The 24,315-nt window shown below is 37.7% G+C and overlaps 1 protein-coding gene across 10 annotated transcripts in view; it reads right to left on the bottom strand.

The window, feature by feature from the left end:
* EXOC6 (exocyst complex component 6) overlaps positions 1 to 24,315 on the bottom strand; it is a 95,877-nt gene that overhangs the window by 14,710 nt on the left and 56,852 nt on the right. For 9 of the 10 annotated variants that reach the window (XM_040605321.1, XM_040605315.1, XM_040605316.1 and 6 more), the window contains 2 exons: positions 19,301 to 19,442; positions 11,302 to 11,375 (listed from right to left, as the gene is read on the bottom strand). In XM_040605321.1, coding sequence (XP_040461255.1) covers positions 11,302 to 11,375; positions 19,301 to 19,442 — 216 coding nt within the window. Of the gene's footprint in view, positions 1 to 11,301; positions 11,376 to 18,135; positions 18,494 to 19,300; positions 19,443 to 24,315 lie in introns of those variants that run through there. The other variant, XM_040605319.1, reaches the window with a different exon arrangement.

Here is a 24,315-nt window from a genome sequence, read left to right as displayed (position 1 = left end):
TGCATAACCACCCTCCATAGCAGATGAAGTTACACCCCTTAGGGAAAGCTATACTAGACCTGGGAACCACTGGACAAGGAATTCCACAATCAGTAGCTCAGGAATGTAAATACAGACAAGTTAAAAGCAAAGCCATAATCACTAGACAGAAGTTTCATATTCTTTCCCAGACAACCTTCACTTTCTTCTTCAGCTACTACAAGGTGTTTACTTCAACATTTGTATCTATCAAATTAATCTAAAAGTGTTTTAGCAAATACTACAGCCCATATAAAATACTGGTACTTGATTTTGCTTTTCTTGTCTAGATAGCCTGGTTTAGCAAAGGCTTCTGAGCCCAGGAAGTTGCAGTAACTAGAAACCTGGACAACTCAGAATTTGTCTTTAGTGGCCTTTTTGCAAAAGATATTTCTTCTCCTGCTGCTACATTTGCAAAGAGATGAGGAAAACCCCTTTCTGCTTAATGTCAATAGTTCAATATTACTTCTTTTCTATGAAAAACATCTTCAAGAAATTAATTCTCCTTAGAAGTTAATCTTTTTCCTTTAGAACGTGCCTTTTCTCCTCAATTCTCAGGTGACAGTATTTTCTTAAAATGTTTCATCTGAAAAATTACTTGTTACAGTTGCTCTGGAAGACAGAATAGTTCCAAACTATATAATAAGTAATTTGTAATAATTACTCTTCCCATTTTAGCTCCAACAGATCCCAATATAGATGGAACTTTTACTGAGTAAAGCTGGCACAATTCAGCCTCTAATGCCTCCTGCAATTTGAAAACCTCTTCCTCTGATTTTACTTGTCACTTTGAAATGTTATCCCTTTCTGGTGAGTAATCCTGTGCTAGATTCTTTTGCTTCTTAAACGAACATTATTCTCACCCTTTATTGACTGACCACATCTATTATCACATGTAAGCAGTGTTAATCCTCTAGTAATTAACACCCTTATTAAAGTAATTTTAACTCAAAGAAGTTTAAATCACATTATTGGTTTTATTTAATTAAGCTACAGGGACTGTTTTACACTGTCATTTGAGTTTTTAGCTTGTGTCTTTTCAATCTACCAGTTATGCAGGTTCCCCCTGCCCCCACTGTTACCTGGGTATCATTCAATATTACTCTGTTTCACTGTGAACTTTTTAAACTACTATCCTCTATGTCAACGCATGCAAGAGTTAGACACTACAATGAACATATTACCGTTCCCAAAACTATTATTTGGATGTGCATTTCAACTATATTATTAAATCTGTCCTTCCACAGGGCTCAATATCTTGTTAGTGCTTAAAATGAAAGAGCCACTTTTAATGCCCTTCTCACACACCCTAAGCAAGGGCAAATATTTTTATTTAAACTTTAGACTGGCGAAAAGAAAGAAGAAACTGAATGCATTGAGTTGTGCCACTTAAAAAGGCTGGCTCTGCATTTTTTCAGGTTACTTCGAAAACAAGTCAGGTTTTAAACCTGCATTTTTTGGTGTGTATCTACTGTATGTTCCTTTCTATGGGAAAATATCCAATGGCCTATGTTCTCTTACAGATCTCGGGTAAGATACTCAACTGATGTTTTACACAGGCTCAAAAGATGAAAACTGTCTTCTGGTTTAACTGCATCGTGTTACACTGTGTACTCTGGAAGAGTGTGGGCTAATTGTGTGTCCTCTGGAATGATTTCCTGGAGGCACACCACTGAAACCGGGAAAGCTTCGCTCTCCTGGGAATAAGGCAACCTGATGGTTTCATGGCCTTTATACACCATTAACTTGTACTGAAAGTCCTTTCTTTCCTTTGGGTAAAAACATCTCTTCAAATTTCTACTGTTTAAAAAAGAAATGTTCTTAATGGGTCTCAGCACAAACCATGGAAAATGAACATAGAAAGAAAAGGATAAGAACAATGAAGTAAATTTATAGACAGGAACTTTTTGTCCTTCATCCCATATCTTTACATTGTTCTTTTCTCCCCCTCATCTACTGCTTCCGTCTATTAATCTTTTTACTTCCCCCCAGGCCCTTCCTGTTGCTTTGTATTTCTGTTCTTACTCTTCCTTTTTTCTCCCGCTGTCACTCTTTCTGTGATTGCAGGGTGTTCCAAGTTGCACTGCTCCTTTGCTACTAATGCTCTAGGTAAAGTCCTCTCCAAGAGTTTTTCTTTAGGTTCTAAAAAATAACCTATATGTGAATCTTCTATGTAAACTTTATTTGTTATTTCAATATTCTTTAAATCAGTGCAACTTGTAAGATGACAAATTGCTCCAAACCTGACACACTCACAACAGCCATATATGTTAACATGGTACAAGCCAGTATGATATAAAACGGTGTCTAAGAACATGCTGGTTCAGCCATACTGCTTATAGTACTATTAGTTCATCTAATTCAGAAACCAGTTATTTACATAACAGTACAAAATTAAATAATTTTGTTTGCCACCTGTTAGTATCTTTGTATTAACAGAAAGAAAAAAAGGGTTTCATCTACCAGATTTCACTGACTGAGTGGAGGCAGTCAGATAGTCAGAATATTTTTTCATTTGTATTTCTGCAGTGCTAAAACACCCAGCTGAAAATCAGTGTCACATTATTGTACCTACTGTACAAACACTTTCGAACATACATCTTTTTTAATAAGACACTATGATCCAAATGAATAAACACTCAGCTACATTTCATTTACTCAAGTCCTTGCCTTACTAAGTCTATGTAATTCCTTCCTTGTGTTGTTACTGTTCTGAAGCAGAGAACAATTCTTGTTTTCTCATTGTAGAAGATTCCTTTGATTTTACTGGACTTTACATTTGCCCTATAGTGACTTCCAAAGAAGAGACAGACTAATTTTCTTTTTCACAGAAGAAACTAGCAAAAGGAAAAAAGTGGCATATTGTCACTGCTGCCTGTGATTGACAGATAACTGAGAGAAGAAAAATGGAACCTAAATATATCAATGCAACTGAAAAAATACTGAAGGCAAATCTGTAGGCTTAAGGGTTTAGTAGTGTCGCCCAATACAAACCACATACCAGTGATACTACCAGCTTAGCTAAGGCTGGAGGTTGTATGCAATTTTGGGGTAGAAATTACTGAACATGCTAATGCAGCTACCAGTCCCACGGCTCCCTGATGGGACACCAGGAAGCACAGATGTTAAGAGAATACAAATAATAAGTAATTTGAAGGAAAACAGTAATTTTTTTCTCCTGTGTTGTTCAATTAACGATGCTCGTTCATTACTCATAGGAGCCACATACCACCCGCAGGATTCAGAGGGAGTCCTGTGGAGCTGAGGGCTCCAAAACTGAACTCCATCCATCAGCTCAGGGCTACAGAAGGGCCCAGACACAATGCCAGAGATCCTCCAGCAACAGGCTGTCAGCAGGATGACAACGGCTTCATATAATGTATTTACAAACTTGAGGGAAGTCAGGCACCCAAACCTTCCTTCCTTGCATTTACATAATTTCTTACATGACAAAGATAAAGGCGAGGATCAGATGGGGAGCAAAACTGCCAGTAGAAGAAAACTAGAATAACTGAATGATTCTGAAGAACTTCCACTGAATGGGATGTATATCAGTGACTCAAAGAAAGGGTGAGTAGGATTTTACAAATATAGGCACGTGGATCTATTACTCCTAATTCAAGAAAGAGATCTGTTAATTGAGAAATTATTTGAAAGTGAAACTTCTGAAACTTTTCTACCAACAGGTCCTTCTGCAAAATAATAAAACCTCCAGATAAAGCTTATTTATTGTTTCCTCTCATAATGTCCTTGGAAATGGCTGCTTCATAAATAGTCTCCCAGACATGTAGCATGCCAGTTATTGAAGAAATGTAGTATCTTGCCTAAGAAAAGTGAAGCCTTTGGGTTCTGGCCAGGTATAAAGTCAGGGTATAAATGGAATATGTACTTCAACTACCAAGGATACAATTTTAGGGCCAACCAGGTCATGATCTTACAGGAACTTCCTCTGTAACTATGGGATGAGCCTTCTTGAACAGAAAGGTTTTCTACAAATACGAAGTTTTCATCATAACAATAGCTCTGTAGGTTTTGAATTAATTAAGTATTTCTAAACCTGTTCTTGTGAAAGTACTCATGACTAAGAAGAGCTGAAACCTGATTAAATGTGACAGCTAGTAATACTTCGATAGGGACTCAGACATGTCCATCTAAATAGTCATGACAGCAGCTTTTGCCTTTTTTTTTGGTAATAATCTGCTTTGATCAACCCCTTTGGTTGTAACTCTTAGTAATTTCTATGATGGTAATATTTAGAAGCTGGAACTCCCCTGCACTGCTCTAAGAAGTGCAGCTGAAACACTTGACATGATAAATGAGATCAATAAATGCCATATCCTGTCTCAGTTCCAAAAATTATAAATTCACCTAACAACAAAAACCCCCTTCTTCTTCAACTAAGGCTTACGTTCTTATGCTAAGGCTGTTATCTGCAGGTCTCTAAGTCAAGCTGAGCCAGCGCTTCACAAATTCTGTCATTTTCTAAATATATGGTACACATTTCTTGTCAGCTCACCTAATTCTTGTGTATATCTGGTTCAGTAAGCAGAGACCTAAGAGGACTGTATCCTTTAGATGAACTAGCTTAAAGAAACAAGAAAATTATTTTCTTATTTTTTATAACCTCCATGGTTGAGGTACCTACAGCATTCTTTACTGTCAATTAGGAGATGCCATTCAGCTTGTGCACAACAGACTATGTGGTGAAAGGTATAATGCTTAATCTACTACACTTTCCTCTGGAGGAACTGGTACAGTTTTGGCCACAGATGGAGTACTGTATCTTGTAGTTAAATGGCTATATGAGTATCATCTTAGTTAAGTAAAGTATTGATAGGGCTACTGAAGTGAAGTAACAGCATTTGTACACTGAGTTTTTCAAACCTGTTTTCAGGTATGCCCCCTCACTGTCAGTAAGCGAGGATCTAGAACAAAAACTTGGTATGCTACTGGCATGTTTTTTGCCCTTCTCTGCTGAAAAGGGGGCATTCAGATGTTGAACTAGATACAATCTGTCATGCACTGAATTTGATGAATGATTTATGTCCCAAAGAACATGCATCTAATACCTGGCACGTGTGCTCCTACTTCCTGGCAGTAACAGGGTAGAAATACCTACTGCCAGGAAATGACTGACTTGCCATCCTGCTTTGATTCTGCAAATCCTTATCAAGATAGTGTATCCAAAGCCCTGCTTGTTTCCGACCTCCCGCTGCTAATTTCTGTGCGTTTGTTTCCAAAGCTTCCTAATTCTTACCAGCTGGCAGGTATAAATCCCATCCCGGTAATGAGCTGGCTTGTTTCTGTGTACAGAGCACTGATTGAGGTCTTCCTTGCAAATATCTATACACACAACTTGTGATCTGAGACTACTGTGATTTACCTACAGGCTTCACAGAATTCAGTTGAAAGGGAGAAATCAAAGGTAAGACGTTTCATTGGGGAATATAAGTGCTTATATCAAATCAACATGTTTGTGTGAAGAATTCCCATTTACCTGTAAGAATGTAGTACTCTGAAAAGACATTGTGTGTCCCCGCAAGCTGATAACGTACATTTAGCGTGCTAAATACTATACTCAAATCCTATACTAAAAAAAATGTCATCTTGAATGCAGGTATGTATGTATACGCATGCTACCCCTGTATGATGCAAACACATGAGATATTGAGCCTTGAAGTGTCCCTGTTGTGCTCACAGTGTGCTTCAAGCCCTCCTGCTTTAGTGCAGAGTCGGTTTACGGAGAAGGGGAAGGCCAGTAAGACTGTTGCTTTCCTGCCCCAGCAACGTGAGGATCTATGGTCTGAAATCCAGCGAGGTGCAACTCCTGTTTTGTTGCTGTCTGAAATCTGAGCTCCTTTCTTTAGCTGAATAAGCAGCATTGCACTGAAAATCAGAGAAGCACAAATCCCATTACATAGCACCCCCAGGCTGGGCTTCATGTTACAGATGTAACATGCTCCTCTGCTTGTTCAGAGAAGCTGGGGAGTGCATGGCACGGGGAAAGGGATCAGTAAGCATTGTGAAAGAGCCTCTGTGAAGATGAAAGTCTCAACAACCATTTCCCTCAGGAAGCGAAAGATGAAATATTCTATACTACTTGCTAATTAAAAATTCAAACTGTTGTCTTATGAGGAAGAGGCTTACTTTTATCTTTAAACTCTGAAGTTTTTAAGAGTTTCTCCTAAACATACTGTTAGGGATTTCTCCCTCTTGGAAAATCCTGATTTTTTTTTTAATTGATTTTTTTTTTTAACTCAAGACTCTTCTCTGGAGTAGAGGCCGGGGCGGGGTGTACCCTACTAATTTCAAAGTCCAGGCACTGTGTGGGCTGGCAGCCTGTGAAGGAAGCCACAGCACACCTTTAGAGCCCTCAACCTCCAAGAGTGAGTGGTGAGCAAGTTTGGCAACAGGCTGCAACTTATTCTCTGAGGTCTACTGAAGGGCTCAGGAGCATTCTCCACAGGAACACAGATGGGGAAAGCTTCGGCATGCTGCATGTTGGGGGAATCGGAGACAAGCCAGAGCTGAAATGCAGTTCCTACCACAGGAAATTAATTCAAATTAAACACTGCAAAGAAAACAGTGGGGAAGACCAAGCTGTCAGCCTGCCTTTAGTGGCAGACAATCCTGTGGCTGGGATTGAAGCCCAGTGATCTGTTACAGTTCCTACATATAGTAAGTTACTTTTGAGTTTATCAGATGGAAAGTATCCTCTCTCAGTGATGAATGAGAAGCAAAGAAGAAAGAGGAGGACTATATTAAGTACTAGCAAAAATTTTCTCCTTCAAATAAACTTACATCTGTCGCATGCAACACTACAGTTCAGAAGGTTAGCAATATTTCTCACCAACAATATGCCAGAAAATACATTACCAAGTAAATGGACAAGCAATCCAAGAAAACTATCAATGTAATTTCCATTATGCTTTGAATCAGAAGAAAATGTATTATGCTCTTAAATATCAGGTATCGATTTTTAGAAGGAATACATATTGTACGTTACCAATAACTTGAGCTCATAGAAGTGCTTATCCACATGCTTATTTACAGACAGCAAACAAAAGCCTGTCAAAAACATATCTTCTAATGTTTCCATGGCACGTTATATATTAATCACATTAACTGCACTATGATTTTATGCCTAATTTCTCTCTAATGCTAGCAAAACCCAGAAATTGCTGAAAATCTTTGAGAATTTTTTCCCATACCTATGCAGAATTTACGGACCTTGTGGTTCACAGCCCTTGGTCTCCCAGACTAGGGGACACCACTATCAGACTTGCAAACTCTATGTTGCCATGTGGATGGAGATACTGGTATGGTGGTTGCTTAACTCTGGGATTGCCAACAGCACCTGATTACGGTCACTTGAGATGGCTGTCCCTGTTGCAGGATCAGCACTGACAGCAACTGAAGGATGTTAACGTGTACATAAGCGGCAAAAGAACACAGATGAGACACAGCTCTCCTCACCCCTGGCAAAAGAAGGAAATTCCACAATCATCAAGCTAGTTGAGTACTTGTCTGAGATCAGACAGTAGAGGAACAAGGCCTGTTTAAAACTGAAGTAGTGCTTGGGGTGGGGAGAAGCACTAGAAACAACTTGTGAAGTCAAAAGTGAAAAAAAATCAAGCTACATTTGCAGCTTAGGTTATAGCACTGCAGGCAATGATTTGATTTCAAGAATAGGCATTTGTTACAACACAGTTGGTTAAGAATCAGGAAATATGCCGTAGGACAGCAACTGTTGACCTCTCAGGCTACCCACAAGGCTATTGTTCCTGTCCACTACACACTACAACGGCTCTCCAAAGAGCAAGGCACAAATTGTAAGATTCAGGCCTCTTCCTCACAGTATTTAAGTGTCTGGGACATCCAAGAAACTGCCTGACATTCCAGAACTGTAACTCTAGTCTTTAGGCACTGAAGAATAGATCATAACCAGGACAAAACTAATTCATGTTGAGGCTGAGCTTCCTCAGAGACTAATTAAAGTAGGACGAACTAAAACCTGTTTACTTTTGAAGGTTAATTCCAATTGACCTAGGATCTGAACTGGTAGCAAAATCCCCAGAGTTCATTCCACCTCGCTTTGGGCCACTGCAGTATTTACCCAGGCTTCCTATATAGACAGTAGCAAAAGCTTATCTTCAGAGAGCGATGCAGGCCACAGGAGAGTTGGGTCATCTTCACAAGATGCTAGAGACCAGCCCCTTCAAAGCAGCACATGCCACTTCGATAATCGCCTTGCTGAGCTGGCTGCCTCTCAGTGGCTTTAAATTAAGTGGGGTGAAAGGGTGCATGTAGGTATGACCTCGGGTCACACAGTAAGACAAATGGCATGAGGCATGACACAATTACTGGAGCTGTAGAGAACCATGAATCTATCCCAGTTTTCTTAGCAGTTGCTTGCTGCTTTAGGAGCTGCTAAACTAGCTGGAGTTGCAAGTTTATAGATGACCATGGCCATGTGATTCTCTATTAGTATGCACTATGTATGATTAGCCAAACACACCGAGTCACCTATGTAAGACACTGAGATACTATGGTTATGGGAACAGCACAAAAATCTTTATCGACTTGGGTTTCTACAGAGCTTCCTGCTACTAACTACTCTTCCCTTCTTAGAAGCAACTCTTTCTCATGCCAACTGTTTCTCTGTTTACTATTCTATGTCTGTGGAAGGAAGGAGGAGAGAAGTGGGCTTGCGGGGGACAACATGCTGTCCACACGTTGTCTTCAGGGAAAGACAGAGCATCAGGAATGGTTAAAACAAAAATATCTATGGCAATTATTTACAAAGCTGCTCCTCTCTCCATGGCAATCATGCAAGTGTAGCTCTTCCCTCTCTTGTCTTCCAAATTGGCTCCTTGTAAGCAACTTCTTTAGTAAAATGTGCTACAATATTCTACTGTCCAATCCTCATTAATCTTACACGTTGCCCTAGTACAACAGAGAGAGAGTAAGCCGTTGTTGAGATAACTGGCTTCCATTAGCAACCATGTGATTGGCAGGACGATAAAGTCTTTTCCCTTGCAGGTCAGCTGCTTTTTAAGAAGAGGGCAATCCTGCTGATCCATCTTTTAGCTACAGTCTCTCACTGAGTCCCAAATCTCCTGCCTTTTAGCTTTGATATGGTTCAAGCTTTTCCCCTTGTATCAGCCCCTACCTGTCATCAGCTCCTCTGTACCAAACAGCCAATATCAGGAGTTTGACCTCAGGGCACAGTCCGGGTGGGCAGGTAAAACCTGACCACTGGACCTACTTCCTTATCTTTCATATCCTGCAATTCATGAAGAAGTATCAAATTCAAACTAAAAAACAGAAGCATGACCTTTTATAAGAACCTTCTGAAAAAGGCTCTGTTGCCTTTCTAAGTATTCTTGAAAAGAACTGTCATCCGCTCTATTAAGATAGAAATGGATCACAAATAAAGAAGAGAGGGAAAACACTGCAAGTCCTTACTAAATGGTAAACATTTTTAATGTGTGCTTGCAATACCTTTTGGTGAGGCATGCAATAATACAGTAAAAACAAAACAAATACACTAGAACTATTCTACATCTACAAGCTCCAGTTGCAACCCAATAAAGAGAGTTGCCTAGACTTTTGCTGTTTATAAAGTATCTGAAATCGATTAGATTCACATGGCATACAGAGCATCCTCTATAAAGCATTACCTACATCAAAAGAATTCTAAATATAAGTTGCTAACATAAACTGAGAGCTATCATAATCAACATAATCCCTATTTATGTGACATGCTCGACAGTTGGTGCTTAAAACATACAAAAATATTATTTATTTCCTGTAGCAAGTATGTACACACCCTGCCCTCCTGCATAGCTGGAAATCATGTTTTCCCTTGAAACAAACATGGGCTCTGCAAGGATTTATACCATTAGTTAGATGACAGAAATGGTGCCAAAATCTCTCAACATCCTTTCCCTTCAACTAAACAGACTTAGTACAAATTGGAAGATGTTTAGTCACTTCTAACATTGACAATAAAAGGAGAATAAAAAAGAATCCAAATGAGGAAGGCTGCTAGTCAAGGCAAGACTTGTGGTATTTGAAGTCTGGCAGAGTGCATCTTTACATACTGAATTCTGGAACTCCTAATGTACTGGTATCACGTGAACAAATCTTATGGACACGATTCTATATTCTCCTCACGTAGACCACGCTTATCCCATTGTAGATATTGTGCATTGTTGTATTACTGTGAGGATGTGACAGACATCTCTACCTTTTAACTTTTTCATTTAAAAAGACATTCTAATCACGTCCTTTCTAACTATTATGAGAAACCAGCATACTTTTGCCTCAGGAATTTTCCCTTCTGAAATGCTTTTTCATAATCTTGCTGTGAAAAACCTACTAAGCTATTAAAAGCAAAAATGTTCTTATTTTATAGATAATTTGGTATGGAACTCTTTCTACATTTCTCTTCTGATGACTGACAGGCTCATAATGGTGCTGAAAAATATCACGAACACACATAGAAAGCTAAAGACCCTCCATGCGCACTTATTTATTCATTTCACTATTTAAATGACACTTATACTTGCAATTTTGTGAAATAAATCCTTTCTAAAAGCTTACTTCAAGTATGAAAAGTTTTTGAAAATTAATTGCTACAGGTGGATACAGGATCAGAATTTACAGAGAGCAGGGAATAGAAATAACTACGTGAAAATAAGGTAAGTAGATTTTAGTCTGGAAAAACCTTTCTTTCAGCAAGAACCGTGGAAAAGTGCTTCCAATATTCAGGCATTTAAAATTAGATTTGATACAGAATAAAGATCAGCCAGTTGGAATAAAGCTGCTTTCTAACAGTTTAAAAGTTAAAAGAATTCTATGTAACAAATTAAGGAAAGGAAATGCTAAATAATACCATGCTCGAATCTGCTCTCCAGGGAGTAGTTTTGTAGACAGGAGCAATTGCTCAGAATGGAATCTGGCCAGCACACACCAGGGCAACATGTACACTCTTGCAAAAAGGCGTCACAGGATCTTTACAAAATTGTCAGGACCAGAATTCAATCTCATAGCCATGCAACAGTACCACCAGTAGCACAGTGCCCCCTAACAACACATTGGAGAAACAGTTTTATCCTAAATTACAGGGAATAGTGCCACTAATAACACTTCAAATAGCTGCTTTTCAAAACTAATTACATGGGAATGCAAAAACATGAAAGGTTCTTGAATTTAATAACTTCAGCATTGGTCAAAAGGGGAAATTAGTAGGATAAAAAACAACAACTAGTGTCTTACTTGTCTGAGGTCGATGAAAGCTAACTGCAGGGTGTCTCCCTGGAATCCTGGCACAGGCTCAGAACTAGCAAACACTGCAAAGAAAGTTTAAAAATATTACAGATGTAGAGTTGTTAAAAAAAAAATCGAACAGAAAATCAAGCTCTATGCAATATAAATGCTAGCTAGTATTAAAATGAAACTAGTTTGACTCACAAATAGATTAAACTGAAATAGATTAAACTCACAATGATCAAAACCAAACAAACTGACGGACAACTTTCCCATCTTTTCTCCAATCAACCCAAAGAATAATAGCTTTAGGAGTATTATTAGGAATTCTACATAAAATTCTAATCCAGTAGTAATGCTACAACCACAGAAGCCAACACCTTTTTTTGGCCTGAGGTGAATGATTACCGAAGAATTTCAAAATAATACCAATTCATGCTGTCAACATATTTTCAAACATCTGCTTCTGTTACAGCATCCGCACTATAAAAACCCCACCTCCAGCCAAACACCAATAAAAGACAAACACTAAGGTGGGAGTTAGTTTAATGTATAGATGACAGGTGGAAAGCTCTACGTGCCACAGTCAGAGCAGAGCTGAAATACCCATCCACATCTTTTAGCCAGCCTATCAGTAACAAAACTCTGCTCTTTTTGAACCCCAAAATAGGCTGTCAAAATTGGAAGGCAAAACTACATTCAAAATACAAAAAAAATACTGAAATGAAAAAAAGGCAGCTATTTGTTTAAATCAGGAAACTATCAATGATAGTCAAACTTAAAAATAAATATACTTTTTGTTGTTCTTATCCCAGTCACGTTAGTAACAAAGAAACTTGCACAAACACCCACTGCCTCACATCCCCACTCAAGTTAGACATCTTATTTCAAATGAGCTTAAAAGAATTTTTCTTATGGTCTTTAGTTAGAGCCCTTAATAAAGTAGATATTACTGTAATAGTTTTCGAGAGGTATCATTTGAGGCAGTGAAAGGTAACTTTTTTCCCAGTTTGAGAAACAGGCCATTCAATGGTAGAGGAAACAGAACATATGTATCAAAAATATTTCCACATCCAGTGCTCAACTCTACTGTGCCACATGGAATCCTACTAACATTTAAAAGTAATACAAAATCCTTAATAAGATTTTCTTTAATGGCTAGTTAGAAAATTTGGATCATTATGTGAAAGTAACATCCAGAAAGACATTGGTGTCCGAGCTAACATGATGGTAAAATAATGGGCTCAATCATTTACTTCTGAATGTATAGTTTCATCCTAAAGCAGACTAATATGAATTTAGATAGACTAGTCACAAGTTTAAAAATTATTACATGGTATGCAATTGTAAATGAAAATAAAAGATTCTTACTTAAGTGGTACAAGAAGCTGCTAAGACCATCTCAGAGTACCTAAGAACAGCTTAATAGTAGATGAATATAGTATCCAAGTAGCAGCTTTAGGAATAGAGGCAGAATTTATTACTTGTATTACAGTACCGCAATTTTTTTTATGGACAGTCATGTAAGAGGAGAATTAATTGATTGGAATATGACTTGACTCTTTGTCAGTCGACTAAAGGAATAAGCAATAGCAGTCAAACTCCCTAGGGAGAACACTGCAATGTCACAGAAAAGTATTGGTAACAGTTGGGAAATGCTCACCAATTACTGCATTCAAGCCTGAATTTCAAATTGTCTGGTTTTCCTACTTTATAAGTAACACCAGCCTTCTAGGGGAGTTTTCAGGGAGTTTCAATCTACCACAAAGATGCTTTTTTTAATTTAAAAAGATGGCCAATAAAATACAGTAGAAAAAGCATATCTTAAACCCACCATTTTATGGAGAGAGTTTGCTTAATAATAAACTCTTTAAAAGCAGCAAAGAGAAAACAGTCTGTACAAGCACCAACCTGCAGAAAACCAAAACATGTCCAGGCCTATGAAAGCAGCCTTCTGAACACCCTAGGCTAAAGGGCTGGGTGTCTCCATCATGTCTTCTGCAGGTATTTCACAGCCACTGGGAGGGACAGACAGGCCTATGACACTGGCCCCTGTGGTCAGCCAAACATAGCGTGTAAATTGGGAACACTATCTTATAGCAGGGCATTCTTAGCAATGCCCCATAGCAAACAGCTAAAGAGATACATGGGTTGAGGGTAAGCGTGTGCTGGTCAGAAGGGGTCTTCTCTCCATCCCCTGAACAAGGAAGGAGAACCTGTACAATTCTTGAAAGATAAAGGCCCCCCTGTATCTGATCCTGTGTAACTTCCCGTTCACACACAGTACACTGAGACCAGCTTCCCCTGCTAGAATCCAGCCTCCTCCAGCCCCTCCACAATGGTAGCACTGGGAGAAGGCAGCTTTACGGCAAAGGAATGGTTACAGAACTGAAAAGTGTGACCTGCAGCAAAACTTTTCAGTTAGCTAGTGGCACTTTATACTTTGCAAGATACCTTCCTACAGCGGGATACTTTTACAGGCCACAGGGCAAATTTTTGCATCCTTTCTGCAGCTCATCAGGCTAACACAGTTTGGAATTTATCCTAATGCATTAAATAATGGAGTATGGTTTAGCTTCTCTGCATAGTACCTGCTACCATTGCAGCTACAGAACAAGAAACACAAAAGGTGCCAAACTTAATTATTGTATAGGCTTTGCTCTCTTCACAATTTTATGCTACGAATGCATTTACAACACCATGGACACTCATTATAGCACAAGCATTTATTCTCACATTTGGGTCATTTTTGACAGATGACTACAGTAGAATTTGTTTCACTATTACAATTTCATGAGTTCAAAGGGCAAAAAGATAATCTACTTACGGTAACGGTCAGACAATTCCCCCTCCGCCATCAGCTCAGAGCTTTTAAGTTTTGCTAACAATTTTTAAAAGCTAATTAAATATTTTCTACTGCACAGTGTTTTAGGAAGATACTATAAGAACAGGATTAACATTCTTAATGTCTTTGTCCTAAGGGTCCTTTTCCAGATAGTAATGAAACATTGTCACATATACATCTTTTAAAATATTCACCCCCTACATTCATTCTAGACTTAAAGAGGATTTGGAGGGGTAGGGGGCTGGTTCGTTGGTTGTTATAGTGTGTGTAAGAGCATTCAGGAATTTTATAATGTATGAGAATGAAATGCAAAGATCACCATTAAACTGTCACACATAGGGGCAAACAACTGGCTGCCTGGCAGTTTGAGTCAGAAACGTCAATGTTTTCAGGAAAATTAAATGCAAATACACATTACACAAATCTATTATTCACAAGGTTTTTGTAAACATCTTCTTTCCCTGCACTTTGCTGACATTGGGGAGGTAACACATATGCGAGAATGGTAAATTTAAATATTGTAAAGATAACTTCAGCCCATTTTCTTTTGAATGCTTTGATCTTTTCATTACACTTTATATACAGAATATATGTGAACTGATGTATGTATGTGTTAATGGATATCTTAAGGAAAAGACTGTGTCTGCTAAAATGGAATTTAAGACATCTTGACCTGTAACTTGTACTGAATTTCTCACTTCTAGATTTATTAACAGGTCTTTTCATTTTATTCTCTCCAAACCCCATCTTTTAGCCATCCTCTGGCTATGCCTCTCTGTTGGTCCTGGAATTCAGTACTTAATTCCTGACAAACAGTTTTGCTGCTCAATGGCAGAAATTAAAAATCAAGACCCAGGTTGTGGATCAAAAGCTACATTAGGACAGTTCTACTTCAGCCTCATAACACTGATTCACAGGCAGGACAGCAAAGCCACAAACGCCTTTTTAAAGGAAGAGCGAAGATTCAGGTGACTATCTCAGCAGCCCAGCTTTGCAGCCACTTTGCAGCCCTGTTGGATGCTCCAGCTGTTCAAACATGCCTGAAGGGGAGCCTTGCTGAGGGAGCTGCCAGCTGGCCGGGCAGCAGCCCCCAGCCCTGCCCCCAGCGCCAGCGAGATCTCCCTGCTTCCCTCACTCCCTCGCTGCCATATGTGACCGGCAGATGAAGGATGGTCTCAAGTGAGTTAAGCTAACCTGACTTCCCAGATGGAAGAGGAGGCAGGTAAAATGAGGGGCCTCCAGAGGAGAGTAGAAAGCCTTCTCAAGGAAAACCAGGATTTGGGTTCCTCAGCTTCTGGCATGGCCACCTGAAGGTTACCTTCATGTATGCTCAACAGAGAGCACTTGGGTCAACATCTCCCTTGCTCTTGGATACTGCACCTCTCCATACTTTGGGTGAAAAAGGAGGGACTGGCAGGAAGCCGGTAGGGCTGGTTAGGAAGGTACAGTGCAACCTGCTTTGCGCTAATTCTCCGCTTAGCCATGCTCATTTACAGACAGGACTCAGAACCTTTTCATCCTTGCACAGATTCACGTCTGGGTGAAGAAGGATGCTCACTCAACCACACCGCCTCTTCTGCCAATTAATCCTGTCTCACAACTCACCTATGTTAAAATACATACATTATAAAAATTACACGTAACTCTTCCAGCAATTAGAATTTCTGACAAGTTCTAATTCCTTAATAAAAATCTGATGTAAGTATCTAGGTCTGGATGGTGTCTCTGAAAAGTTCTTTTTCTAGTACACCTTGCTTGTCATAAAGTGAGCAAAAACCTCCCCTCCCCAACTCATTCCTCTCCTCAGGGTACTGAAATGCAATGTCCAAGCAAAAGACTATTCATTGGGTTTTATTCAATGGGACCTAGTACATTCTATTTTTCTGAATACTGTTGTAAGAATCCCTATTATCCTAGTGGAAGATCACCACTGAAAAGAATGGTGTAAAATATGGAGGTAAAATGCTGTTTTAAGTGATAAAATATGTAGAGGAAGTGGAGAAATACTTCAATTAGAACAGGACAATCTGATATAAATTTGAAAGCTTTTGGAACATTTTGAAGGAAAATAAAAAAAACTTAGATGCAGAGCAAGAAGATGATAACTTTTTTTATTTTAATAAACCATCAGGGAAGACCACCTGATACCACTTCTCTTCTTGAGCAAAAGTATCAGATACTTCCAGATTTTCTGCTCTGCTTTTTAAAGTTGGGTGCTTTACACAGAAATGCAGTGCAGGACAATGAAATCCCAGAGGTCATCACAATATCACTGCCTTTCCTTCCACCTTCCTTTTTGGAAGTCCGCTTATTCTACCTATTTGCTGTGGGTAAGAACTTCAGCACTTAACTGACTTTAACAGATTGCTGCTCATTAACAGATTGGATTGTTGGTTCAACTGTTGATTGCTTTTTAATGGAAAAGAAAAAGTCTGACAAGTAATTACATTTCCCTGCTTTTATTTAGATCTCTTCCAGCTCATATTTGAAAGTATAAAAATGCAATGTTAAAGATCAGAATAAATATCTAGAATATTGCCAAGAATTTTTAAAAATATATCTTCAGATATTCATAACTTTCTACACCTCACATAACTTTGTAATTCAAAATAAATCTGAGTATCCCCCAGTGTGTCTATAAGTAAAATGTCAAACCCATGTATACAATACAGTAGGAAACTTCCCAACAGTTGTGAATTACTCGCACACTCTAAGCACTAATTGAAATGTCACTGACGTATCCGTTAATCCCAAAGTGTCAAAGAATAAAGCTGGGGGAGGGTGATGAGCAAGAACATAAATCACAGGCACCACAGTGAGGCCTGGAATGTGTCTGTGATGGACCTTATGAATGAAACCACAACAGCAAAGCAGTCTGAGCAAAATCTTGTGTCAATCCCTTATTCCACAGATTGTAAGATGTCATTTGTTGCAACATACTACTCTGACAAACTTCCATAATTATATTTAAACTACTCAAAATGTTTCTGTGCAAAACCAATTTTTTTCTAATATGCTTTAAAAGCTTTGCAAAAAGCCAGGATTAAAGTGTATTCTGTTTGCATCTGTACAGCCTATGCTACAAGTTATGCAATGGTGCAAAGAATGCGTTTTTCAGTCTTCAAGTTACTAGTTTTCTGAAACTTTCTCATTTTGGCTGAAGGTTTCCCATGTCCTGTCCATGCTGTACGCTCAGTGTAACAGCTACATATTACAAAATATGTTGTCTTAAGGTTATATTTTAATCTTAAAATAATGAAATGTGATAAAGTTATATGAAATAAAACTCTACCAAGATCTCCTCACTGATGGAAGTTTCCACTGTGCATCAACCCAACATGGTAGAAAGAGTGGTAACAGAAGTTAGGATGGTACATAACAGGACAAAGGCTGAGAAGGAAAAGGTCTGAAAACAACCCAGAGACCAGATGACAGACAGATTCATTGGGACTTCTCATTAATTTACTATGAACATACTGTTCATACTGTGAAAGTCACCTGCAAGGCATGCATTTTATCCCCTGTACTGCTAGAAATTCCTGAGCAAAACAGTGAACTGGTTAATCTACACAGAGTACTGAAGTACTGTGGTGTTCACAGATGGTATTTTAAATATCAGAAGAAAATTTATAGAATATAGAATAATATGGTAGTGGACAAGCTTTCTTTGCTGTTACGCTATTAATTTGGAAGGCAGATGACTGTTTAGTGGGTGCACCAATTCAGCTTGTCTAGATGAATGATTACGGTGTCAGTATTATGAATACTATGGAATTTCTGCGTTTACAACTGGTATTTTTTCACATCTAGGAAACAAATGCACATACACGTACCCATACCTACCTACCTGAAAAGAACACTATTAAATTTGCAACATCAAGCGTACTAAGAGTAAACAAAAAAGTCAAACCATCATGTGTTTGGACAATTTCTTCAATCACGAAACAAACTTTAATGTCATGATTACAAACTTTTTTTCAGTTGGACCCTGATAATCCCATCAGTCCATTCCATCCACACACTGGAAAGGCCTTAAGGTTGTATAACAAAGGACTGTCAGAAAGATGTCTGCTCTACCTGTTACAGAGTTTAGCTGGAATGTAACAAATAAGGCAGGAGAAGGCAAGACAAGTGTATGGTTAAAATGTCAAAAATGCCCTTTAACTGTCCCTGGACTCCCACAAGAAACCTTTGTGAATCTAACCAAATGGCTTGAAATCAAATTACCAGTTTCCCACAGGTGGCTGCTAATTGAGTAGTCAACAACTTTTTCATGTGTCCAAACTAAAAACCTCAGGATATGCCTTGCAGAACTGTCCCATTTCACAGCTGTCACCAAAATCATTGAGTTCCATGCTTTAAACCCATAAAGGAAAGATACTTCAAAAAAACAGAGTGTAAGAATTTAAAAATATACACTGAAAAAAATGCTAGTGAGCCTTTTCACCGTATCTCAGTCATCAACTATAAACCAGACCTAAAACCTATTCATGCATGACAACAATGCTACAGCAGTAACTTACTTCATGCAGATTAACAACTCACCCTCAGTGGTGAGCTCCATGCAAAATATGAGGAAATTAATCCTGCCCTCAGTGCTGGACTGAACCAGTTTTATAAAATAATGTTGATGCCATATTTTGAAAAGCGAGAATAAAACATCATCTGATGATGAGTACTAAATGACTACTATTATTCTGCACAGTGAGTAAGGCAGTAGTAGTTCTAGGAGGGAGGAAACCCTAAGTAACAGCACATTTAAAAAATGTATCATAATGAATGAACTCAAGAGGGAAAACTAAAATTTCACAGACATTTGACTTTTTTTTTTTTTCTCAACTATAAAACCCCAATATTTATGTAGTGGGTTTGGGCAATTTTGTACAAGATTATAGTCTTTTTACTGCATATAGTGATTATGATCCCATTAGGAGTAACAACAGATGTACTTCTCAGATACTTGAGTTGAAAAAGTTCCATAAAAAAATTTCCCAGAGATGTTAACATACTTACTCATAAATAACTTCACAAGAAGCTGTACTGTAACATTTTTTTTAAGACGAAACTTTAGTAGATTATGGAAAAAATATCACTATATGACTTAAAGAACTTTTTTGCAGTATTAAGATAGATAGAGAAAGGAATTCTGGAACATCTACTTACATTCACACTGTATCACATCTAAATTAAATTGCTGAATTGCTCCCATGCTTATTTGTTTTAATTCACTGTCCAGTAGCATCTGCATTAGGGATGTTGAAAGATGCTGGCAGGCTGACATGCAAGCTGTCTGGGCCACTTTTCCCTAGTAGAAAGAGCAACAAGTTTTAAGATAGAAACAAATGACACATCATTAAGTAATTGCTTATTGGATTTGATTTTAATATACACTCGAAGACTTAATGATGCAGGACTTAGAAGGAGAAAGATCACACTTGCTGTTATTCCTTTGACCTGTTAGCTTGGTTTCTATTAAATCAATCAGGGTACTAAATTGAATACATGTTAAAGCAACTATTGATATTTCTTCCAGAAATCTAACAGGCTCCAGGGACACAAGGACATTTCCAAAATAATAACAATGTAAGTTGCTCAATAGCTTTGTGGATTTATGTATTTTAATTTTTTTAACCCAAATAGAATGAAAGCAAGAATGCAATGAAAATCAACATGCCGCATGTTTTTAACAACAGTCAGTAAAAAAAACCTCCACAGTTTATACACACCAAAACCAGTGTTTTCAGTTTGGGCATTTCTCATAACAGCTTGTACTAATTATTGCCACTTTAATTGCTTGAATTCCATCTCAAAGCTTGTAGCTAAATTATTTAAAATATTTATGCTTATCCATCATCTTTTCAGGTGTTTAATAAATTAGTGCTGTCAGTAATCAACTACTTACAAAATGAAATATAGCCCTCTGCTGTAGAAAATAGAAATAATTTTCCAATCAGTTTAGTTAGTAGCATTTCTCTTTACATTGTGTAAGTAATCGAGACAAATTATTTTCCAAACGTGAGAACAAAAAACAAAGCACAAAATCAGACATTAATTTGATAAGCTATTAAAAATTTAGTACAGAAAAAATGAAAGATGTGGAAATTCTGCCTTAAAATTAAGAAAATCAATTAAGACCAGATACTTGATCAGATGGCACCATTCTATTCATAGCTCTGCAATCTTTTAGAGCAGAGTGATCTTGGCTTTCAAATGCAATTATATGAAACTCTGAAGTTTCATGTACTTAAACCATGCTTTTCAACGGATGTCTATGTTACAATATGTATTGAAACAAAGGTAACTATTAACACGCTTACACAAAAGAAATCGTAATTATGTAATACACCCGCTGAAGCGCACACCCCTATTGTTTTACATATATCCATCAGTAAAATGATGACACCTATTTCTCTAAAGCAATGGTTCCCCAGCTGTTTTCTGCAAAGTGAGGTTGATCAAGTCACTGTTGACTCACAGAAACACATACAAGCAATGAAAAATGATAAGGACAGACAGCAGTTCACTGTCCCAAAAAGTTTGGAAAGTTCTGCTCCAACATCTGAAGAGCCAGATCTTGCCCTTAATAAGACAACTTGCTCATAGCATTGACATTTCATGTTGTACTTTAAAAATTCATTTTTTGTTAAATCATAATTAAAATGTAGACAAGACAATGGAAAGTATTCACTCTCCTTACGTCACACTGAAACATTAAGTGGCTTTTGCTAATACCTCTTTAGCATTAGGACACCCTGAACTGTTAGGAGCTTTATGTCTAAAATGAGATGTCAGTTTCTTAATTGAAAATCTCAGAAAAACAGATAACACTTTTGACCAAAATAGATGAACTGACAACAAGGAATGTAAGAAACAATGCAAGAACAGCATGCTTAAAAGTCTCCCAAACCCAACGGCAATTACACTGGGAGACATGCAGCTCTATTCCCCAAGCAGAACAATATCAGTATGAAGGGGGGGGGGGGGGGGGGGGGGGGGGCAGTGGGTGGAAGAGAAAGAAAAAGAAAAAAGAAGGAAAAAAGGAGGTGAGAAGGGGAATCAACGTGCCACAATTCATTTAATTACAGTGTAGTAAGTCTGAAATATTTAATGGAAATGTCATTTTGATTTAATGGAACAACTAGTGCATCTGTTTAATGTACTACTCCATCAAATCAGCTCCATGTCCTATTTATGCTGCCACTGCAATGTAATAAAAGTTCAACCAGATTAATTGGTTATCAAGAAAAATGTTAACATTCAGCTTAGTTTATATGCAAACAATGTGTACTCCTCTTATTTAAAATAAAAAACAGAATTTTGTATTTCTAACAAGCATCTGTAATTAATTGTTATGATCTGGCAAATATCAATAGTACTGGAGCACAAGATAATGGTTACAATACAGAAATGACATGATAAAAGCCACTTGAACTTTAAATAAGTATCGATACATGTATGTTTAATGTTTATTTTTAGATTTCATAAAATGGAAACATCCTAACATTTAAACTATTTCCAACTATGTAACTTGAACTACAGGCTTATTGTTCACATGACATATCAGCAAATAATAGAAATTTTCCGTACACAGTTTATACTTACTCAATGCAATCACTCCATTTTCTTAAATCTAGAGAAAAAACGAAGCTATGTATATCAATCAAAATGCTGAATTTTAACTGAGAGAAATGTGAGCTTTACTGTTATCCTCTCCAAAATTCAGTGCTTCCCAGTTCAAAATACATTGGATGTATGATATTCAGAAAAGAATGAAATTCAAATTCATGTTTGACAAATGAGATCTGTTTAAAAATCGATCTCCAGATTTCTGTCATCCACTAATTAGTTCCTTACCATTTTTTCATAAAATATTTTGAAGAGGAAACTTAAGGATTCATGAACATAGCAATAACATATTTCTTTTCCAGAATTAAAGAAATCTAATTCTTGATATTTATTATTTGTCAGTTTGGGGTTTTTTAAATTACATGGTTATTTTTTAAGGGGGAGGTGGCTGTGGTTACTGTATCTAGCAATTCAATGCCTATATTCAATAGCATGCAGAGATGCAGCAGGTTTCTCACATTCCCTCCAGTTGCCTTCCATTCAGAGATACTACTATTATCTCTGCTGTGCCTATGCTAATTGCTGCTATCTACAAAACCTATTCTTCCACTAAACCAATGCAAAGTTTAAGAAACAAGGACCCTATTCTACAAGCAAAAACACCTGCTAACAGTGTTAAAGGCAACTGTTTTTTCACCCAGCTTTCACATTTTGCTGAAATACAAGTTTGCAAAAAGAGAAAACCCTTAGACAAACTTCTTATATTTCAAAGGAGCTTGTAAAGAGAATCTGCTGACATATTAAATCCTTTTTTATAGGACCCAAAAGCTTTTCTCCCAAGAACAATTGCAGTAAAGAGACATTCGGCTCCTAGGAAATTCCCAAAGGGTCAGCCATATGCATCCTTCTATGGCACCTTGGCAGTACCGCTTTCTAAGACCTATGCTAGCTCTCAAAAGCAGCTTTCATCGTTCACTATGGTGTCAGTCAATATGATTTATGGACTGCATTCAACAAAGTCAAAGCATATAGAATGAGAAATATGACTACAATCTGCTAATTTGTTTTGTATTGAGCCACTTAGGAGTCAAAGACCTGATGTCAGGCTGAGACCAGCAACACAATTAACTGGCCAGTGACAGATTCATCCATCCTCCCTGCCAGGCTGTGCCAATCAAAGACAGCATGAAGCAGCATTTGGAGAAATCAGTAAGAAAACCCATTCTCTGAGTAGCCTGTGGAGGCTGTTGATTGACAGGTTTTGAATATAGCTGCAGAAAACCACCACCCCTGCACCCTCACTGCAAGCTGTGAAATTAGGCTTTTGCTGCCAATCACAGACACAATAAAATAACACAAACTGCCGTCCTCAGCATAAAAGGAAATAACAAAACTTATCTGTTAAACCTAAGAAGTTAAGCTGAAGAATTAATTTAACAATATGAAATGACATAATGAAAAACTTTCTGAAAATGCAAAGAAACTGAACACACAGATTTTAGCAGCCATAATAACTGAAGTATTCTATTACTTAACATCAGGCCTAAAACCCAACTTCTGAACTACTGCTAAAATGTAAGTACACTAAAAAACACCAATGCAATTTTTAAGAATCAAATTTACTTCCAGTTGTGGCCCTGAATTCTACCAAAATAATAAAAAATACCTACTTGAAAGTAATTTGTGTTAATTGTCAATAGTCATTCTTTTCCAAAGAGTACTCCAACACTGACTTTTTAATGGTAAAGCACCTATCTAGAATAAAACTTCAGTTAATTCTAAACCTAGATTAAAACACTTTTATATATATATATAGATGCACCCTCTATAATTTCAAATTAACTCAGCTGAAAATATAAGGTAAATTATTTCTTTAACTGTTCAAAATAAAACCTCAAAAATACAATTCCTTAATAGCACATTTGATCACCCAATTGTGATGAGATTAATGGCTGTATAATAAAGTTTTAATTTGCTTTTTCATTTGAAGTATCTAATGGCACTATAAACTGCAGTATGAACTTAAATGGGGATGTAAAAGAACCTGAAAAGAGAAATAAACTCAAAAGACTGTATAACTTGTTATAACTGTAGAAAACAAAACCGTTAAAAATTCCATGACTCAAATTATAACCTTCCAAAAGCAATGCAGTCTGTGCTCTGCATTGCTGAAATTCTGCTAGGGCTTGGTCAGGACACAACCAGCACACTGACACCAGCTCAACATTAACCAGAAGTTATGAACACAAAATATTCAATACTTGTAGTGCTCATAATATTCTATTAGCTTGATAGTTCAACATGAGGCTGAGTATTCAAATCATGGAAGTGTTCATTGGAATGAACCACCAGTGTCATCTAGTCCAACCTCCCACTTGGAGTAGGACTATCACCAACAGTAGTTCAAGTCCATTGTCCTTTTTTCTGGCTGAGCCTTTAAAACAACCAAGGATGGGAATTCAACAGCCTTTCTGGGTAAACTCCTCCAACACCACACTACTCTCTTTGGGCAAACTTCTTCCATAGCATCAAAGCTTCACCTCCCAAGCTTCTACCTGTGACCACAGCCACACGTGAATTTCAGTCCTACCAAGAAGAGTTTGGCTTCATCA

The sequence above is a fragment of the Falco naumanni genome, chromosome 9, assembly GCF_017639655.2.
Source record: "Falco naumanni isolate bFalNau1 chromosome 9, bFalNau1.pat, whole genome shotgun sequence".
In the NCBI taxonomy this organism is placed as follows: domain Eukaryota; kingdom Metazoa; phylum Chordata; class Aves; order Falconiformes; family Falconidae; genus Falco; species Falco naumanni.
This window is presented reverse-complemented; position numbering and strand designations above follow the sequence as displayed.